At 35.6% G+C, this 21,342-nt stretch overlaps 1 protein-coding gene across 6 annotated transcripts; it reads left to right on the top strand.

Annotated features, from left to right (window-relative positions):
- Positions 1–241: 241 nt before the first annotated feature.
- Positions 242–20,908, top strand: LOC114754697 (carnosine N-methyltransferase). 6 transcript variants are annotated; one of them, XM_028943505.1, is made up of 19 exons: positions 242–246; positions 7,039–7,198; positions 8,825–8,897; positions 9,652–9,695; positions 11,650–11,692; positions 11,773–11,988; positions 12,104–12,220; positions 12,983–13,054; positions 16,170–16,214; positions 16,312–16,391; positions 16,504–16,568; positions 16,651–16,717; positions 16,871–16,984; positions 17,846–17,919; positions 18,686–18,783; positions 19,197–19,256; positions 19,376–19,444; positions 19,528–19,581; positions 20,487–20,908. In XM_028943505.1, the coding sequence occupies exons 2-19, from the start codon at positions 7,092–7,094 to the stop codon at positions 20,550–20,552; spliced, it is 1,464 nt and encodes a 487-aa protein (XP_028799338.1). In that variant the 5' UTR covers positions 242–246; positions 7,039–7,091; the 3' UTR covers positions 20,553–20,908. The 6 variants fall into 6 exon arrangements, with proteins under 6 accessions (XP_028799338.1, XP_028799342.1, XP_028799343.1 ...); XM_028943506.1 differs by lacking the exon at positions 242–246 and adding an exon at positions 4,029–4,036 and having other exon boundaries at positions 7,128–7,198; XM_028943510.1 differs by lacking the exons at positions 242–246; positions 7,039–7,198 and adding an exon at positions 3,990–4,036 and having other exon boundaries at positions 8,858–8,897.
- The last annotated feature ends 434 nt before the right edge of the window (positions 20,909–21,342 follow it).

A 21,342-nucleotide genomic window follows, 5' to 3' on the forward strand; every position in this document is an offset into this window, starting at 1 on the left:
AGATCGAGCAATGGATAGATGATTTCACATATAAATATACAAACACAAAGCTTGTTTAGGCTTGTTCTTCTTCCTCATGATGCAATGTGTTGAATTCATCAACCTGTATAGATAAAGAACACCTCCTAGTGTCAACTAGTGAGCGAAATCTAAAAGAATCACCGTTCTTTAACGACACCATTTCGATTGGCTCATTTATAGCAATTCGGAAGGGAATATTTGTGAGCAATGCGGCTGGAAACTTTGGTACTTCTAGTGGCTCTATATTAAATGGATCCCTTTGGCTTCTCACAGTTAGAGCAAGCACCATTGACAAAACCATTTTAGCTACTACGAATCTTGGAAACAGGGAAGAATTTATTGGGAACTTTGCTTTTCAGCCTCATGTCTTTCTTTCGACATTGTTACCACTAGTATACGCTGGCAAGAACGGCCAAGAGGGAGAGGGAGAGGGAGAGGAGAAGGAAAGAGAAAGAAACGATGAGATTAAAAAAAAAGAAAAAGAAGAGGACTTTCATCTCTTTCCTAATATTTCATAATTTATACTCCTTTCGTTTTTTTTATAAACAACAACTATCATTTTCTCCTTGTTCTAAAATATAAGTAGCATTTGTAAGTTGTTTTAAATTTTTGTAGCGAATTCTCTATTTTGTCCCTATTAATTATTTATTTTAATACTCAATATATTTATTATCTCATTTCCTAAACTATTATCTCTTCCTTACACATTCTATCTCTTCCATAATTTTCTTTATCATAACAACTTTCTTATTCTCTTTTTTATATTCTCTTTCCCCTATAAATAAAGATATTTTAGAAAAAAAACTTTTAATTTCTACACATTTATTATCTTTAGTCAATTTTAAGTAATATTTTAATTTATGTGATGAGGTCCAATATTACTTATAAAAAAGGATAGAGGGTCGGTAGCAATTTTGTAAATTAAAAAGCTCCAATTATAATTTTATATATTTCATTGTCTTCATTTGTGATTTTCTCATTTTTCTTTGTAGACTTGGATTCTCTTTACTAACCTTCCCATCCTCTTCCCCTCCACTATCCTCTTTTTCCCTTCACAACCATTAGATCAAAACTCCAATAGTCCAAATTTAATATTTTATAACATTTTATAAAAATAATTATTATCATAAAAAATAGATAAATAAATTTAAACAATTAAAATCAAATTTGAACAGTTCATAACTGCAGATTGTTATTATAGAGCAAATTTTTTAAATTTTTTTTATTATAGATATAAATTGTTTAGACCAGATTTTAACAGTTTAAATTTATTTATTATTTTTTTAATAATATAATTTTTATAAGGGAAAATGACAGATAAAGAAGTTTGAAAATGTGAAATGCCAATTTGGGAAGCTAAGAAATGTAATTACACAAAGGGAAGTCCTTCCCAAATTGGAATTTTGAAATTCAGTGAAATGACAAAAATGCCCTTTGTTCTTTTTTTTTTAAAAAAAACTCAGCCCCTCACCAGCGTCCGGTGCCGAGGACTGGCCTCCGGCGGTCGCCGACCGCCTTTGGCTACCAGCGCCGGCCACCGGTGTGGTGGCTGCCGGTGAAGGATTTTTGTAACAATATTTTTTTTGGAATGTGATAATATTGGTTCAAAGTAACAGGAGTGGGATTTGATCCTACAACCCCTTGGCCACTTAGGGCAACAAAAGGAAAGATGGCCATTGGGCCATCAAAGATTTCTTTATATTATAGTGCAAACAAAAATATAAGTTAACTTTTTTACTGTAACTCCAGCTCGTGACAACAATTTATCTGAGGATGACAAGTCTTAATTGAGAAATAATAAGTCTAAATTTGATATTAACAAAGCAACTTTTCCTTATACATAACAAGAAATAGCATGTATGTTAATTAAAAATGACCATAATTTATTTGAAAATAACACGTCTTTACTGGAAAATAACAACAATTTATTCGTTATTTCTTGTTATGTATAAGAAAAAGGTTCCTTGTTAATATCAAGTTTAGACTTATCATTTTCTAGTAAAGACGTGTTATTTTCAAATAAATTATGATCATTTTTAATTAACATACATGCTATTTTTTGTTATGTATAAGAAAAAGTTGCCTTGTTAATATCAAGTTTAGACTTGTCATTTTCCAGTAAAGATGTGTTATTTTCAAATAAATTATGGTCATTTTTAATTAACGTACATGCTATTTCTTACTATGTATGAGGAAAAATTGCTTTGTTAATATCAAGTTTAGACTTGTCATTTTCCAGTAAAGACGTGTCATTTTTAATTAATGCACATGCTACTATTTGTTATGTATAAGGAAAAGTTGCTTTGTTAATATCAAATTTAGACTTGTTATTTCTCAATTAAGACTTGTCATCCTCAGATAAATTGTTGTCACGAGCTGGAGTTAAAGTAAAAGAGTTAACTTATATTTTTGTTTGTACTATAAGGTAAATAAATCTGATGGCCCAATGGCCATCTTTTCTTTTGTTGGCCCAAGTAGCCAAGGGGTTGTGGGATCAAATCCCACCCTGCCACTTTGAACTAGGGGTGGGAACAGGCTAGGCCAGGCCAGGCCATCGTCTTAACAGGCTCGGCCTGATTTGTAACAAATAGGCCTGAGCCTGGCCTGTAGCCTGTTAAAGGCTTTTTTTTTTGCCTAAGCCTGGCCTATATAAGAGCCTGGCCTGGCCTGAAGCCTGTTAACAGGCCTGTATCTTTTAAAAATCTATAAACAGGCTAACAGGCCTATTGAAACACAGGCTTAAGCCTTTAAACAGGCCGAGAACAGGCCTTTAAATAGGCCGAGAACAGGCCTTAACAGAATACAGGCCTATGTCTTTAAACAGGCCGAAACAGGCCACTTGTGATCTGAAACATAGTTGCCAAACAAGAAAAAAAGAGAGAGAACATACAACTAAATAAACTCAAATAAAATCACAATCCACAACTCAAGTACTTAAAATACAAGTTGAAATAATGTTATTAATTAACATTCAACAAGAACATACCAAGTACAACAACATTACAAACAAGTTTAAGAAGAATAGCCACCAGTAGCAAATCATCAAATTTTCAATATAATTTCTTCATCTTGTTCGAGCACCTTCAAAAAAAAAACAAATCAAATGTATAATATTAGATCATATCACAATTTAAGAAGTAAGAAGAATAAGAAACGATATAACTTTTACAGTACAAAATTTATACCTTTGGTTTTTTCCTCAAGCCATACTTATTGCGAAGCCAATCCCCACCACAAATAAGCACTTCAATTGATTCTTCATTCAATTTGGAACGATATTCATCGATAACTCTACCTCCAGCACTAAAAGTGGACTCCGATGCTACGGTTGAGATTGGAATAGCTAATATGTCAGCAGCCATCTTAGATAAAATCTTATACTTCATGCTATTATTTTTCCACCATTCCAAGGCACTGAAGGAGTTAGAATTACCATCAGGAATGTAAACACCATCCTCAAGATAAGCTTCCAATTCTGATTTCATTGGTGGGACTGCTTGCTTTTCACGAACAATACTCATGATTTGATCAAATCCAGTAACTATAGAAGAACCAGATGCATCGGCAGAAGAGTTATTACCAGCATTATCAACTTCATTATTACCCATTGTGTCTCCTTTGTACATGCTTACATACTCATCATACATTGATCTCAAAGCACTCACCACTTTATCTATATTCTCAGAAGCCACATAATCAGGCTTATAAATCAAAGGAAAGCAATAATTAACAACATATAATTTGCACCTGGGATCCAAAACACTTGCAATGGCCATTAGCATATTACATTCTCCCCAATATTTGTCAAACTTCTCTTTCATTGAAGCTGCCATTTCTCTTATGAAGAAATCACCATCTTCTATAGCATTGTCAATTACTTGCTTCACTCTCCACACTTCAGGAAGGTACAAATTTGCAGTAGGATACTCACTACCTGAGATGATATGGGTGGCTAGATTGAATACTTCTAAAAGTTTACAAATCTTCTCAACCTTATTCCAATCCTCTTCTGATGGTGCATAGTTATAATGTGGCTCTCTTTCCTTATAATCAGGAAAGACAACCTTAAACTTCAAAGCAATAGACAGCATCCTATATGTCGAATTCCACCTCGTTGGACAATCAAGAATAAGCTTTCTTTCCTTCAAACGTTTCTGCTCAACAACATCACAAAATGCTTTCAGCCTTGAGTCATTATAATTGATATATTTCACACTCTCTCGAACATTATGTATAATGTCCCTAATTCTTCCAAGGCCATCTTGCACCATTAAGTTTAATATGTGTGCACAACATCTAACATGAAACAAATCACCACCTAGAGGTAATGAACTACTAAGTGATAAAGTGTCCTTAAGAGCTCTTAAACAAGAATCATTGTAAGAAGCATTATCAACTGACACAGAGAACACTTTGTTTTCAATACCCCAACTCTTCAAACACTTGAAAATAGCATCTGCCACATCAATGCCTCGTCTAGGAGCAGGAACTTTCACAAAACTCAAAACTCGCTTCTGAAGATTCCATCCCGAATCAATGAAATGCCCGGTGATGACCATGTATTCAGCTACTTGGTGAGCTGATTTCCACATATCAGTAGTCAAACTAATCTTGTTCACACCTTCTAATAAGGCCTTCAATTGTTTCTTCTCTGCCTCATATATCGCTAAACAATCATTTCTTGCTGTCTTTCGAGATACTTTTTGAAATTCAGAATTTGCATATTGAAAGCCCCACATCCAAACTTCATCCTCAACAATATTAAAAGGATGTTCATGCACCATGATTGCAGTAGCTATTATTTCCCTCATCTTTTCATTAGAATATCTAGCACCCGGTGTCAAAAATGGATTAATGCTCAGATTGGAAGATTGAAATGGAATTGTGGGTTGCTTGCTTTGTGAAGAAACAAGCAACTTTCTTTGCAAACAGACAGTGACATGTCTTCGAAGATGGCTAGTACTAGCTCCCTTCCCTGAGTACGAGAATAGTTGTTTACAATACTTGCATTTCCCTTTGATCCCATTATCAGTTTCAACTTGATCAAACTCCTCCCAAATGGTTGAGGTTTTTCGCCTCTTCTTTTGAATAATACTATCATTAACATCATTTCCTTCGTTAGTTTGTTGACTAGAATCTGTTGGTGTTTGTTGACTAGCCACAATAGCGTTAGAAGGAACTGAATTAGATGACATTGTTTCACTCTCAAACGGAGATGACATTAACTGGAAATGAAACATACAGCATATATTAGCATTCCATTATTGATGCAAAAAATCAGAACAATAAATTGAAAAAAAAATCATGTATCAGTACAGCATTAACTAAAATCATGTATTCGCTTCATGGTACCACTGGGGATCAATTCTGCAAACAGTATAATTCATTTATGGATCAATTCACTTGAAAATAGCTCCCAGCTTTCACCGACTTCTTCTTCTGGCCACCCCCCTTCCCCTCCCCAAAAAATTCCTATCCCATCTAACTCCCTCTGCCTTCCACGGTTCCACCCCCGCCTAATAAAAGCAGAATAAAAATGAACAAAAGCACAGAAAATAGCGATGGATCAATTCACTTGAAAATAGCTCCCAGTTTAGCACGTAGCATTTATTTTATGATCAAAAGCAGAATAAAAATGAACACTTCAAGCGGGGATTAATTTTCCAGTTTAGCACAGAATCAATTCAGCATGGCATTTTCCAGTTTAGCACAGAATCAACAGACACGGCATTTATTTTATGATAATGACTGAGGAGTGGGGACTGGGGACTGACCAGAAGGAGGACTCGATGTTGCGACTTGCGACTTGCGAGCACTGGAGTCTGGAGACAGGGCCGCGACCACTGGAGATCGGAGCAGACGTCACGACTCACGAGCACTAGAGTAGGAGTCGATGTCGCGAGAACTGGAGACTGACGAGGAGGAGGAGCCGACGTCGCGAGCACCGAAGGTCTGAATGAAGGCCGACCGTTCAACTTTTTGAAGCTCGGATATGGAGACTTGAGAGTGAGCGGTGGTGCCGACGAGCTCTAGAAACTGAATCTGAGATAGTCTTTGACTGAGATTCCGAGAACTAAGAAGAGCGGTTGCGAGAACTAAGAAGAGCGGTGGTGCCGGCGAGCTCTCGGCGAGTTGCGATGAACAGAGGCGAAAATGCTAAACCTAGGGGAAGTTGTGTGTCCGCGATGGTCTATTGGTCTGATGGAACTTAGTTTGTGTGGAGCAAATAATTTTTTTGCCAATTTATTTAAGTAGCTTTAAACTTATATATTATGCGAAAACATATTAACAACACACGTTGGTCTGGTGGTGGAGGTGCTGCATTCTTCTCATCAGGTCTTAACTTCGAGACCTATCTTTTGCATAATGTACATATAATATTTAAAATACTTAACAGGCCCAGGCCGCCTGACAGGCTTAATAGGCTTCTCATAGAGCCTGAGCCTGGCCTGTTAGGTGAAATAGGCCTTGAAAAAAGCCTGAGCCTGTGTTTATTTTCTAACAGGCTTGGCCTGATCAGGCCGAAAGCAGGCCAGGCTATAGGCCCCTGACAGGCCGCCTGGCCTATTCCCACCCCTACTTTGAACCAATATTATCCCATTCTAAAAAAAAAAAATATTGTTACAAAAATCCTTCACCGATAGCCACCACACCGGTGGTCGGCAGCCGCCGGCCACCGATGAGGGGCTGAGTTTTTTTTTTTTTTTAAAAAGAAGAACAAAGGGCATTTTTGTTATTTTACTGAATTTTAAAATTTCAATTTGGGAAGGGCTTCCCGCTTCCGTATGTGTAATTATATCTCCTTAGCTTTTTAAATTGACATTTCACATTTTTAAACTTCTTTATCTGTCAATTTTTTATTTTATAAGATGTTAAATTTGGACTATTAAAATTTTGATCCGAAAAAAAAGAGAGCAGTGGGAGGAAAGAGGATGCGAACCACAGTGAAAAGAATCTGAATCCTATATTTACTAGGTACAAATTTTATACTGATGCCTAAGTTTCCAAACACTGAAGGCCAGAGAGACATACTGAATTTCAGAACTAGGCTGCGAGAAGGTCCTCACGAGATGTCTAGAGTGGAAGGCGTAGAAGACGCGGAGAAGCGTCGTCGATTGAAGCTTGAAGAAGCTCTGGAAATCAAATCCCTTAGGCGTATAATCAGTGCTTACCTCAAGTATGATTCACTCCTTCCATTTCTTCGTAACATTTTCTAGCAGGTTATTCACTGTTATTTTCTTTTTTGTTTGGAAGAAAATATATCTATAAGCTTAATTAGCAATAATCAGGGTTATCTTGGTATGTTATTTAATTTAAGCTGAACCAATTTGTGCTGACCATGACATCGTTTGCGACAAAGCCTGGGTTGGCACTTCTGGGCCATTAGTCCTTTGAAATGACCAGTGAGAGCTTTTGATAGAATGAGCGGGGACTGCTGCGGGTTTCACTCAGATGAAGTGATCATAATGATATTTCCCTTGAATAGCGACTAGATGTCTTTTGAAATAGTTATTTAAAATTTCGAGTCTTTGTTTTTCTTCAATTCTGTCGGAGGGGAATAAGGTCTGGAAATTGTCAAGTTTGAGATTGTTTTTGACTTTTTCTTTTTTTGGTGCTTCAGACGAATATTTTTGTCCCCAAGGGTAGAGATAAAATATGGTCTGAAAGAACCTTTCTTGTTAAAAGTTGAAGCAATTTTTAATCTCTTAAGCGAAGTGGGGAACAATATTTGTTGAGAGATGAATGAAGCCTCATTTATGTTTTCTTTCTGTTGTAATGAAGTGTGTTATAAATTGAAATGACTTCCACTATATTTTGCTTCATTTTGCTGCACCACAACCTTCTTTAGCATAATTAAACATTGTTTAATTCTTAGAAAAGGATGAGATTCTTTTCTCTGGCATCATTATGATGTCATGGACAAGATGATGTCGATATAGAGAAAGGTGTTGATATGCGAGGAAATATTGGTGAGGATTGGTGGAGTGCTGATTTAGAAATTAATTAGCTGAGAAAGAATAAGGAAGAGTCTGGTTCAGAGCAACTAACCTGTTTGTAATGTACTCATACTACTATTAATGGGGACCCCTGTGTATATTTTGGTTCTGTGGAATGATTTGAATATAATTCAGAAGCTTACCTCTTATCGGTACAAGCTGACAGTCATATCAGATCAGATTTCTTTACTAAAAGTGATTTTTTCTTTCTACTTTTTCATTTTATGTACTTCATTTTGATAACAGCCTGATTGCATTGAAATGACTTCCATGTGTCATATTACGAATAAATATACTTGTATAAAACTGGCAGAACATTGCTTGTTTCTTCCATATCTGTTTTTTAAATTGTGACCCTTCATTTTAGGTACTGTTTGGTATGAGGGAAATGGAGGGGAGGAGATAGGAAGGAAAATTTTAATGAGCTCTATTTAAAAAATTAGAGAAGTGGGGTTTTGAAATTTTAATAAAGAGAAGAAGTAATAGAAAAGAGTAATAAAAATTAATTAAAAGCTTTTACCCCTTTTTTAATTTTTTAAATCGAGCTTATTAAAATTTTCCCTCCCCTCCTCTCATTTTCCCTCATACTAAACGCACCCTTAGGCATATTTTTTCATGATGAAAATGCAAGCCAATATAACTTGAAATTTGTGTGTATTTTTTACGCATCTGTAAAATCTGATGCTGGTCTTTATCTTTTTCCTTATGTTATTATGCTATCATAATGTTTTAAACTTGGTTTGTGCTTGTCATCTATTTCATTGGAAGTTGCAAATGGACTACCATTTTCATTGACTTCGATGCAGCTATCCAGACGCTTCAGAAGAGGATGTCAGAAGATATGAAAGATCTTTTAGGAAACTTCCACCTGCACATAAGGTATGGAGAACAGTAGCAAGAATATAGAGAAATAGGGTGAGAGTAAAGAAGAGTGAGGTTCCAAAGAAATGAAGGGGGAGAAGGAAACTGTTGATAATCTGAAATCTTTATTATCAAATCAATAGCTGTTAACTCTATTGGCCTAGAACAACTAACAGTGTTACTTATAGCTCATAAGGTAACTGCCGATTCACAATGGAAGATAATATTTAATCCTGATCCCTACAAAAGGTAAGATAAAGGATAAGGATAATGTTAAGTGGATAATATTCAAAGTAAAACAAAAGTAATAATATTTAATCCTAATCCCTACAAAAGATAACACAAAAGATGAGGATAATATTAAGTTGATAATATTCAAAGTAAAACAAAGGTAATAAAAATTATTTTCCAATTCTAATTCTACTAAAATATTATTTTTATGTTTATCTTTGAACCTGAATTCTAATTTTAATTCAAAGTAAACTTCATTATCAAATCAAAGGCTAACCCTAGAACAACAATATCCTTATTCTCTTTTCATTCTCTGTTGATATTTTCCCATGAAGATGAGGTTATTTCGCTACTGAATCTCGATGTTTTCCCTGTTTTTTTAACTAATGGCTACTTCCTATCTGATTTCTTTTTTGATTATTTCTCAGCTGGCTAGCTTTTATGTTGCTCTAATTAAATTATGTGTTTCTTTTTGTTTTTGTTTTTTGGTTTATTATAATGTTACCTTTTGTATCTAACTTTCTTATTTATGTTTTTTTAGGCTTTATTACTCCATTATCCTATAAAGATTCAAAGATTGCGCCGGTAAATTTACTTTACCTTCTTTTTAGAAAAATTACTAAATTTATTATTCCATTATCTTGTAGAAAAAATTACTAGATTTAGAAAATAATTCCTTAAATTCAGTAATGTGGTGAGTTGTACCAGAATCTATAATCCATAGATTTTTAGGTGTAGTTAGACTATGAAAAGCATAAGCAAGGGCAGTACCTGCATGGGCTAGAGTGACAGAAGGCATAGTGTTATCACTGTTAGAAGTCGAGGGCAGGTGCTTATCATTAGAAGTAGCACCTATCATCATTCCCTTGCTACCAGGTTTGCCTATCAGCTTGTTGTTTGGAGGCTTGCCATGCAGCTTCCAGCACACCTCTTGGGTGTGACCACTTTTATGACAGTCACACCACTTATTAACCTTTTTTGGCTTTGGGATCGCTTTGTGGGCCATTGATTGCAAGAGTAGAAGAGTTACTTGAATTAGAGGGAATATGAGAGGCAGTGATCAATACCTTTCTGCTTTCCTCAGGCCTAATAGTGTTGAATGCTTCAAGTAGTGGTGGAAGCGGCCTGAGACTCATGATTCTGGCTTGTACATCTTCATGGGAATCATCAAGACAAAGAAGGAACTTATAGCAGCATTCTTGATTCATTAGTGTTTTGTAGTACATGGCTGCTGCAATGCTTGGCAATCCATGGACCTCATAGAGGTCTATTTGCTGCCAAATTTTCATTATAGCGGTATAATATCGGGTAACAGTTTGTTCAGCTTTGGTTAAGTCATGGAGTTGCCGCTCAACTTGAAATAGAGCTGCTGTGTTTTCAGTGACAGAGTAGGTGGCTTTAGTGGAATCCTAGATCTCTTTGGTTGTCGTGGCGAGAAGGTAGTTTTCACCTATATTGGCAATCATGGAGTTAATAAGCCATGCCATTACTAGGTTGTTTTCTGCACGCCATGTTGCAAACTGGGAGTCGATGGATGCTGATAGAGCTTTAGTAAGATATTTCTTCTTATTGCGACCCCGAACAAACATCAACACATATTGAGACCACTGTAGGTAATTATGCCCATTTAGGCGATGGGTAACCGGAAATTGAGAGAACACATAAGGGACTAGGGTTGGTGCCCCTTGCTATGATTGATCGTTGGAGTTGCTGCTGAAGGCAGCAAAGGCATGTGGCTGCAGAAGGGCAGCCTTGAATGCCATTGAGAGCATGTCTGCATCAATGCCCTGATACCATAAAAGATTTTGGAATAATTCATTATCTGTATTTACTGAATAGCATTTAACATGATATATAGGTCAAGGGGGTATATTCCTTATTATTGTAGAGCTGATTTGGTTTCCCTAAACAGCTCCTAGAATCACAGGATAGGATAATGGTCAGATTTTATCTCAATTTGACAGTTACAACATTTATGGTTAAATGACCCTAGAGGATTAGGGTTAAACATTGGTTCATGGCGTAAATTGAGAGAGCACACAAGGGACTAGGGTTGGCATCCCTTGCTATGATCGATAGTCGGAGTTGGTGCTGAAGGCAACAAAGGCATGTGGCTGCAGAAGGGCAGCCTTGAATGCCATTGAGAGCGTGTCTGCATCACTGCCCTGATACCATAAAAGATTTCAGAATAATTCACTATCTGTATTTACTGAATAGCATTTAACATGATATATAGGTCAAGGGGGTATATTCCTTATTATTGTAGGCTGATTTGGTTTCCCTAAACAGCTCCTAGAATCACGGGATAGGATAATGGTCAGATTTTATCTCAATTTGACAGTTACAACATTTATGGTTAAATGACCCTAGAGGATTAGGATTAAACATTGATTCATGGGCTGCTGATGGCAAGCCCACTCTCCCACGCTTTTAAATAGAGCTTAAATCAAATTGGATTGGAGTGATATAAGTATATCTCTAGTGGTTAATGTAAACTGTAAACTTCAACTAACATAATCTGGTGATCACATGACCACAGGTGTATCTCCGTAAATTCTTATTTCATATTCAACATGCTTCAGGTAAGAGCTAACTTCTTGTTTTGAGAAATCCTTTTTTATCTTTTAATGTTGTTTTGACATGATATAGCAAACTTTTGCAGGCATTTGAGCCCCCAGTTGATATCAGCCAGGACATAGATGTGGATGAAAGCCTGCACCCTGGACACACCCAAGGTCATGCCACAAAAGAAAATAATGCTTGCTTGTGTGAGTCTACCTCAAGAACTGAAATATGTTCTCCAGCAAATGATCGACCAGATCGTGGGGAATGTTGTATTGAGACATGTAGATCATCAGTACCAGTCTGTGTTGATGAGGTTTCTGGAACATTTATAACCCATTATTGATTTGATAAATAAGAATTGCTATGTGTGGTTGGTTCAATCATTTTTCTTTTCCCATTTAGAAATCTGACTCTGTAGATAACCACAGGAGGTGGACGTTGAGGCTTGCCATCAGCTAAGTACTGGGAGCCAGTCTTCATGTTCAATGCATGCCAAAGAGACAGACAAACATGGTGGAAATATTGTGGTTGATTCCAATGGAAATGTAATTACTATTTTCTTTTAATATCTCTAAATCTGAGCTGCCATTTTAAATTTAGTGAAGTTTCAGTAGGTCTATATTCTGCATATTCCTTAATGCTGAATTGATATGGATGATTTTAAGATTCTTACATCAGTTAGAAGTGATACATGTTCAAGGAATTAGAGAAAGACAAAACTTCAATTGTTGATGATATCTCTTTCTTTGAGACACTTTAAAAATGATATATGGCACATTTTGTGATTGCAGTTGATTAGTTGAAACAGTTAGTTAGAATTAGTTAGGTGATCAGATTCTGCTATGTTCCATAAATAAAGAATATTGCAGTAGAAGATGTGAATGAAATGCTATAACTGCTCTTCTTTAAGTTGCTCATGTATTTAAAATTAAAAGACTTTTATGTTCTAGAGGAATGGCTATTCATTTGCTGGGAAAAAAATGCCCTCTCTTTGTTCTGAACTTGGTGGATAACTACTAGGAACCTGAGCTGGAAAGATGACATATCTGAGGCAAGTTCCTCTAAATTATACATACACACATTAAGTGATGGTATGATGAAACTAACTGGTTGGCAGTTGTTGTGTGTATATGTGTTCTCTCTTGGTCTCCTTTATGGCTGAGTGCTCTGCCCTGGACGGCCATTCTTGAACCAATCACTTAACTTACACTGCAATTTTTATTAGAATTCTGAACATTGTCTATATAAATTGTCGAAAATATTTTTGGATATATGAATCAATAAGTTTTTTCTTGGTATGGTTTCAGGTATCCTCACTGCGACAAGAATGGTTGGACCCATCTTTTCAAATAAATGTTCCTTTAGTTGATGTAGATAAGGTATATCCTTGTTACTCCTTTCCTCTGACGTTTTAAATCTAGATCGCTCTCCACATGTCACTTAGCACTGATTCTCTGAGCTTTATTGCTTAGATGTTTCTCTGGTTCATGGTTGGTGAAGAGAGCACTGAATCATGAAAATATGCTATTTTACATTTCATATATGAATCACAATCTGAAGCACTTTGGACAGGATAGTTGGAATTTTAATTCCATATGCTTTTCTAATTGTGTTGTAATGGCAAGAATCCTTTTGCAATTAATTGGGAGCGTCTGGATTTGGAGAATCGTTATATCTGTCACGATCCTAAAACTTTTTAGTGATTGTTTTCCTTCCTTGCGACCTAAATGTAATTCACCCTTTCCTTAATTCTTCTATTTGCTTTTTTTTTTTTAAATAAATAAATAAATTTATGTCTAGCTGTTGGACACTATTGCTCACAATTATTTCTCTTATTCATCTCCCTGTAATGCATGCTCTTAAAGCTATTATTTGATGAAAAAAAAATTCCAGAATTTTTCACATTCGTAGAGGCAACATCCTGTAACACTAAAGCAGTACATGTAGTGGCCGGCTAGCTTCTCTCTTTCTTTCTTTTTCCTGACCTGAAAGTTGGCTAGCTGAATCAAGGGGCAAACGATGTAGCTCCTGTATGTATTACTTGCCAAACTAAATGTGTACAATTATATCTCATGGAGTAGATCTATGATGGTCTACATATGTGGCAAAGTGAAAGTAGGATATTTGGCTGGAGAAGTGGATGAACGAGCCTCCAATGATCCTAGATGTGCGGCTAAAAAGTGAATGGGTGGAAAACTGGTCAAATCAGTCTTGAACCAGTTTTTCTTTTTTTTTTTAAGGAATTCCAATAATCTAAAACTATGTTATTGTTCTCATCATCATTATCATCATTATTTGTTAAGGGTAATGATTAATGAGGGGGCTCCTTGGCTGATGATTACCTGTTGGAAACATCACTATATCAAAAGCATTGTGCTTGAAAGAGGTCCTGTTTATCCCTAAATTAACCTGTTGCTTGATGTGTATAAGCAACCCTATTAAAATTAATTTCTTAGTGGCTGGAGTTTGCAGAACTTGGCATCCAACAAGATGATTGGCAACTGAAGGCATGGACAGCCTATATCTCATGAGTACCAAGAAACCAAATAATTAGAACTTGAATTCTTCTTTCCAATCTTGTTTAATTTCATGGCATAAGCTAGGGTTCTCAAATTTTCAAATACATAAAAATATTGCATCTCATACTGTCCAATAAGGATATTTCTAGTATTTCATGTATAACTTTTGGAATTGCCAAATACATAAAAGCCAACCATCCCTCACACACTTAGCAACCATCTTAGCCTTTTCAATTCATACATATATATGGGGATTTTCCACATTCCTAGATTGAATTGTATGGCATCTTTGAGGGGGGGTTGGTTCTCGCAACTTAGTAATGTTCTTGAGGAGGGTTCGCCAAGTCACTTTGTGCCTATCAGTGGAGCAGTTCGAGTTTTGCTTTTTGCTTTTGTGTTTTTTCCCCTTGGCCAGAGAGCGGCTCAAGTTGATTATGGGTAAATATGTTTGTATCATGCTCGCTTTAGCCCTCACTTTGGCTTTCAATTCAGAGCTTTACCATATATTTTCTAGCAATTTTCTTTGGTGTGACCACTTATGACAATGTTCACACCAGGTTTTGTCGGACTTTTTTTATTGCTACTGTTGGAGGCTTTTCATGGCTGGTCAGACGATTCTTTCTGTTGCTCCTAAGCTCCACAAAGAATAATTCTTTTAGTGTAGTTAAAGTTGTTCTTTCAAGATTTCTTACCCGTAAATTATTGAGTTTATTGCGGAGAGCAATCAGAAATCTATAGATGTCCCTTTCCTCCACAAATTTCTTGTAGCTGGTTGCAATCAATTGAGCAACTCTTGGTGTAGATCTCCAATCAAGTGAGCTATTGCGAATATTTTGAGAGTGTGTTGGAGCATTGTTTGACTTGCATGTCATCTTCCTTAAACTAGTGGGATGTATTCAATTTGAGAGTCTTCATCTTCACTTTCTTAAGAAGAGAAGGCTTCTTGAAATGATTCCCATATGTCATGGGTAGTTTCATATAGCATGTAGTTCTCACCTATGTGGATTTCCAAAGTTTATAAGTCATGCTATGACATATGGCCTCTTTGGGTGGAAGGAAAAAGTGGGAGAGAGAATAGAGGGAAGATAACTGTTATGGAAAGTAAAGAAATAGGGGGAGAGAGAGAGAGAGGAAAGAGAAAATAGAGAAATAGAGGAGACCAAGAGAAATTGAATGACTTCAATCATATCACATTGCAAACTTTATAAGCAAAAGCCCTAATAGATATAAATCTAAATAGATATCCTAATATCTTCTAAATATTATCTAGATATCCTAATCCATCCAAATCCTACTAATATAATTAAATCCTATTTAAATTCTACTAATATCATTTAAGCCCTATTTATCCTATTTATATCATATTTAAATATTTTCTTATTTATAATTATAATCACATAACAATACCTCCACCACCAACTTTTTCCTTTTTTGTATGAGGAGGGGAAAATGGAAGGAATGAAAAATAGGAGGAAAAATGAGGGGTGGGACCTAGTACATTTTCCCCCAAGATTTTCTCAAGTTTTCTCTCCTCTCCATTTTCTCTGCCCCTATTTTCTTTGCTCCCATCTGAAGAGAGAATTTTTGGGGAAAAATGTGTGTGCTTAGTTAGTAATTTTGTTCCCCTAGAAAACTGCTCTTTTAATCCGTATAGCAAATCAACTGGCTACATCCACTCTTGGTCTGGAACTCTTACTGAGGAGGAAGAGTGGGAGTTCATCTCTGCATCTCGTAAGTTTCTGAATGGTCTGAAACTTTAAATAGTAACTGTTCACTTGATCATGCTCTATTTTAACCAGCATTTCTTAACATTTCTCTGACGTTGTTTGTCTGAAATTGTATGATTACTGCCATATGAAATCCTTATATTTGTAGTATTTCTTAACAGAGGGATTCTAGTTCATTGGTGATCTTTAAAGATTAATTTTTCATCTTGTTTCCACTTCTATCTATTTTGATACTGCCTTGGTCTCAGGTGCGCTGTATAATAAGGAATATAGTCAGAGACTGGGCAGCAGAGGTACTGCTTTTTTGTCTATTGAATTTGAAGTGTAATTTTGAAAGGCAAAACTTGATCTAGAGTTCCATTTTATCTTCTGCATTTGGTATTATGTCAGGGTCAAAAGGAACGTGATCAATGCTACAAGCCTATACTTGAGGAACTTGACGTGTTGTTTCCTAATCGCAGTAAAGAGAGGTGCGCCAATAATACTTCTATCTAAAGCTCTTGTCTGGAGAGAGTTCTTATCCAACTTGAAGTTTGTTTGAAAAATTTGTAGCTCACTGAAATCATGAAAATTTTCAAACAGCCCACCTGCCTGTTTAGTTCCTGGTGCTGGACTTGGTCGGCTGGCTCTGGAGATTTCATGCTTAGGTGTGTGCATATCACTAGGATCTTGTTGGATTTACATTGTTATATGCTTTTACCATATCTATTATTTCATGCCACGGTGCAGGATTTATCAGCCAGGGAAATGAATTTTCATACTACATGATGATATGCTCAAGTTTTATTCTTAACCAGTAAGGATATTGAACTGTCGATCCTTATTAACCTCTGTGTTATGAATTTTTATTCGTTGTTAATTCGCTAAATAAAGATTTATGTTCTGATACCATTTTTTTCTGCCTCTGACTTTTCTGTTAACAATAAATTGGCGTGATGGATCATATAAGCACCCAAACTGCCGGTGAATGGACAATATATCCTTGGATACACAGTAATTGTAATTCTTTGTCAGATAGTGATCAACTCCGTCCTGTTTCAATTCCAGATATTCATCCTGCCAGGTACTTACATTGATGTGAAATCTGGGCTGTCCTACTTTCTCCCTTTTTCAAAAGCTATGTAAGTTTCAATACTACTTTGTCCTTAGATGTCTAAAGAGTTTCCTTACCAAAACAGGTTTTTAGTGTTACTGACGATTAAGTTGATCACTCCAACTTAGACTTTGTCCCTTTCTTGCTCTAGGGAAGATTGACTGAGAGAAGGTATCGAGTATAGGCAATTAGACCAACTTGTTCAATTAGATAGTGGCCCATTGTTTTCAACAAATGGCATCAATAATATGTAAAAGTAATAATTGATTGATTAGTCTTGATATATAATTAATGTGCTATATGCTAAGTGAGAAAAATTATGTTTAAAATTAAATCTCTCAAGAGGGAATCATATGTTTCCAACAAAAACATTTTCTTTTTTTAACATCGCTGATTTTCTATAAACTAATTAGATCCCTTTACCAAGTCACTCTGGTTTTCCCATAATATTTTATTACTTGCATTTTTTTTTTTGGGGGGGGGGTGTTGTATCGCTGGCCACTTATATAGATGTTTGCCACGAGAACTGTTTACTTTCTCTTCATATTGTTTATTTATTAAATGCGATCGTTGATGTGGCATCAAATACAAGGAAAATGCCTTGACCAATAATAATGCTAAAAATTGTTCTTCCTTACAGTGCTTAGTTACCTGTCATCTGTTTTTGACTTTGAATTGCAAAATCCGTTCGAAATTGTGGATTCCTATGGTCACATGATGACAAGAAATGGTTTCCTTATACAAGTAACGTAATATAAATACATTTCTGTTTAATTTTTTTAATTATAACTTTGCTAATTCTATTTTTCGTCCATATCAACTGGGAAGCAGTGCAGGAATCACTGAAGGCTTTTCCATGTGTGGTGGTGACTTCATTGAAGTCTACAGTGACCCAAGTCAAATAGGTAGGATGTATAGCATAACTCAGTGTGTGTCTGTGTGTGTGTGTGAATATGACCGTGCAGGCATCTGTTTAAGTTAGAATTGTTAGTTTATCTCCTTTCTTTATATAGGGAAACTACAGTTCCCACATTGATTGTATTGCAAGCTAATCAATCTTAATAAGACATAGAACGCCAGCATCGGGGCTGTCCAAAATATTCTCTCTTTATAGTTTTCATTTTTCACTTCATTTCAAAGGAACCGAAACATAGACACAGCAATATTTCTTATTTAATCTTCCCTGAACTTGTAGTCTGCAGGATTAGCGAATACTGGCTGCCATTTAGTGCTGAATGCTGCATAATACACATTTATGTATCTTTGCTTTTGGCTTTTGCAGATCTCTGATTTGCTTTTTTTAAGGCTTAAGCTAATGCTGAAGAATTGTGACATAACTTCTAATGTCCCAGGAAAAGAAATCAAACTACTTGAATTTAAAGATCCGTGCCATTTAAATTTCTATCGGGAACTCATTTGATTGCACTTTCATATTTGTTTTGAATACTCTCAGTAAATATAAGATTTAAACCAGTTTTCTTATTAGTTGTTAGAGGTGGCATCTTAAATACAAGAAAAAGGGCTTTGTTCTTAGGAGATACAAATCCAAATTTCTGTAGATCTTATGTATAAATTGATGTTAAGGTTATAGTTCAAATTCATATATATTTCATATCAACACAAAAATAGAAGACATTTCAATTCCTTATGGCGCTCACATTTGCTGTACAGGTGCTTGGGATGCAGTTGTGACCTGTTTCTTTATTGATACTGCTCATAATATAGTTCAATATATCGAAATAATATCACAAATTTTGAGAAACGGGGGAGTAAGTTCCTACCTTCTGTTAAGATCTATTGTGTTTCCTCCGTTCCGTTTCGCAAAACAAAGATACCTACTTTGCACAAACCAAGAAAATTAGTTTTCTTTAACCTTGCCTCATTATTCCACAAGTACCCGTCATTACAATCACCCCCACACACAAATTACCCCCCGGGGGCGGGGCCCCCCAAAAAAAAAAAAAAAAGTAATTGAAAACACTATTTTTTGGGGAATTTTTGGAAAAATACTAATTACTGCCTATATTTTGCAAAACATCTTATATACAGGAACATCAAAGCCTTTTAGAAGATATCTTATAAAAGGAACAGATGGAGTATCTTCTTTCTGCTATTCCCTTTGTTCCCGTCTGATGTCATGATCACATAATTGGTTTCCTTCCTAATGGTAACATCATGACAGGTTTGGATTAACTTGGGTCCTCTCCTTTATCACTTTGCAGAGATGTATGGACAAGAAGATGTAAGATTTTATTATCATCATGCTTTTGGCTTCCACTTATTCTTTTTGGGGAACACTTTTTGACCTGCATATGTTGCCACATGGGTGGAATATATTCCCATTCTGATATTTATCTGCAGGACATGTCCATTGAATTGAGTTTGGAAGACGTTAAAGGGGTTGCTCTGCATTATGGATTTGAATTTGAGGTATGCTTAACCAATTTGGTTATTGCTTCTTTTATTTATACAAATGACTAATCATGCTTCCATTGTCTTACCATGAACTGCAGAAAGAAAGTACCATTGAGACAACCTACACTACAAATCCTAGATCAATGATGCAAGTAAGCTTCTAACTACTTCCTCCGTCCCTAGCTCTAGTGGTCTTCTCTCCTCCTGTTCATCTAAAATGAGGCTAATATGATTATATCTCTTTACATGGATCACCAATTCCAGGCTCCCTTTTCTCTTCCCTTTTTTTTTTTTTTTTAAAAGCTTGGTGGCTCAACCACAAATTTCCCTACTGCTTTATTGATTATAATGTTGCTGTTTATTAGAAATTTCTATATATTAAGAATAAGTTACAGTATATCACCTGTAGCTTGGCTAAAATGGTATTGGTCTGCCTCTTGTTTTGTAGTATGTCATTCAACAACCTTGTAGTTTGTCCGCTTACTCCTCCACCTCCTAGTGCCGTAGTGATAGTTTATCTAAGCTTCTGCAAACAATAATCATGTGAATATTAAAATGATTTATCGTTTCAACATTAAATGTCTATTTGACTCATGTCTTCTATGTTTCCAGCCAATCATTGAAATAAAGTAGAACTTTTCAATATGAAATGTCAGTTTGTAACTTTGAGAGGCTTTGAAACCGTTAGAATGATTAACAATACCTGAGTTTTTACATTGAAATGTTGTCATCGTTTTGAGTTTTACATGATTATTTTTGTCAAAATTAAGCGGCTATGGACGTAGCCACAGGGCAGCTGGATAATATGCTTTTAAGCCACGGGATAAACAATAATTTACCAAATATTAAATCAATCGAAAATTAAATTTTTTTCAAGACATTATGGTCGGAGGTTAAACCAAATAGGCCCCTTTTTGGTAGAAACAAAATGAAGCAGATCTATCGTCGGATGATCTCAATTGGGGGCTTAAATTTGATATTTCTTGTCATCCACTCAGATCATAACTATTCTTCAATACTGCATCCATTAAAAACTTTAGCCTGATGGTCTCTGCAGAACCGTTATTTTGCTGCGTTTTGGGTTATGAGGAAAAAATCAGCATCACCACCGCAAGTGGCCTGATAATTGCTGGAATATAAACCAGTCCACTTTGCCTTGTCTGGCTTTTGACTTCTGCTATGGAGAATATTTATGTGCATTTGCGAAATCTGTCATGCCATGATGAATATTGATATTTGGTATGGAGTTGCTGAAGCCACAAGTTTCTGTATCAGTTGAACATGTGCGCATGCTGAAGGTTTTTTACAGTAAATTGATTGATGAATATGCATTTTTCATAAACTGTATGAAGAAACAATTGTGGCTTGTTGAAGATTTCTGTCATTTGCTGGGGATATGCAGGATCTTACATGCCATGTTGTGACATGCAAGTAATACATGAATATCATAGAATTCATAGCATGTTGCACTTTAAAATATCTTTTATATTTGCAAAACCATTCTATGAGACATGACCGAGTTCAACGCATATAAATTGTTAATTTCTGGTATTTCAAGTATTTTTTTTTTTTTTAATAAGGATGTGAGGGTTATTTATATAGTGAAAATCGTCTTTCCCCCCGTTGCATTTCATTGTGCCTTAAAATCATGAGTTCGGTAGCTCACTCATGGCACTAAATGTTACAACCCCCACTTCCTCTCTCCTATGTTAAATCCCCGTAAGATCAAATTTGCACTAAATGATTTTTTTTTTTTTGGGTGGGGTTTGAGGTCAACTAAATCTCATGGGAGATAGGGAAGGAAATTTTTTTTTAATTTTTATATTTTCATATAAATTTTAGAAAAAAAGACAAAAGAATACAAAGATAAATTTAAAAATTTACTATTCTAGAATCTTAAAATCTTGCAATCT

This window comes from Neltuma alba, unplaced genomic scaffold, assembly GCF_004799145.2.
Source record: "Neltuma alba isolate B1F8T4 unplaced genomic scaffold, ASM479914v2 tig00010183_pilon, whole genome shotgun sequence".
Taxonomy (NCBI): Eukaryota; Viridiplantae; Streptophyta; class Magnoliopsida; order Fabales; family Fabaceae; genus Neltuma; species Neltuma alba.

What these genes read in the sequence shown, in the direction of transcription:
- LOC114754697 (XM_028943505.1), top strand. Translation starts at nt 7,092, where the DNA reads ATGTCTAGAGTGGAAGGCGTAGAAGACGCGGAGAAGCGTCGTCGATTG. An exon ending in AAGATTCAAAGATTGCGCCG is followed by an intron (nt 9,696 to 11,649) that starts GTAAATTTACTT and finishes ACATGACCACAG; the next exon opens with GTGTATCTCCGTAAATTCTT. An exon ending in CTTTAGTTGATGTAGATAAG is followed by an intron (nt 13,055 to 16,169) that starts GTATATCCTTGT and finishes CCTTGGTCTCAG; the next exon opens with GTGCGCTGTATAATAAGGAA.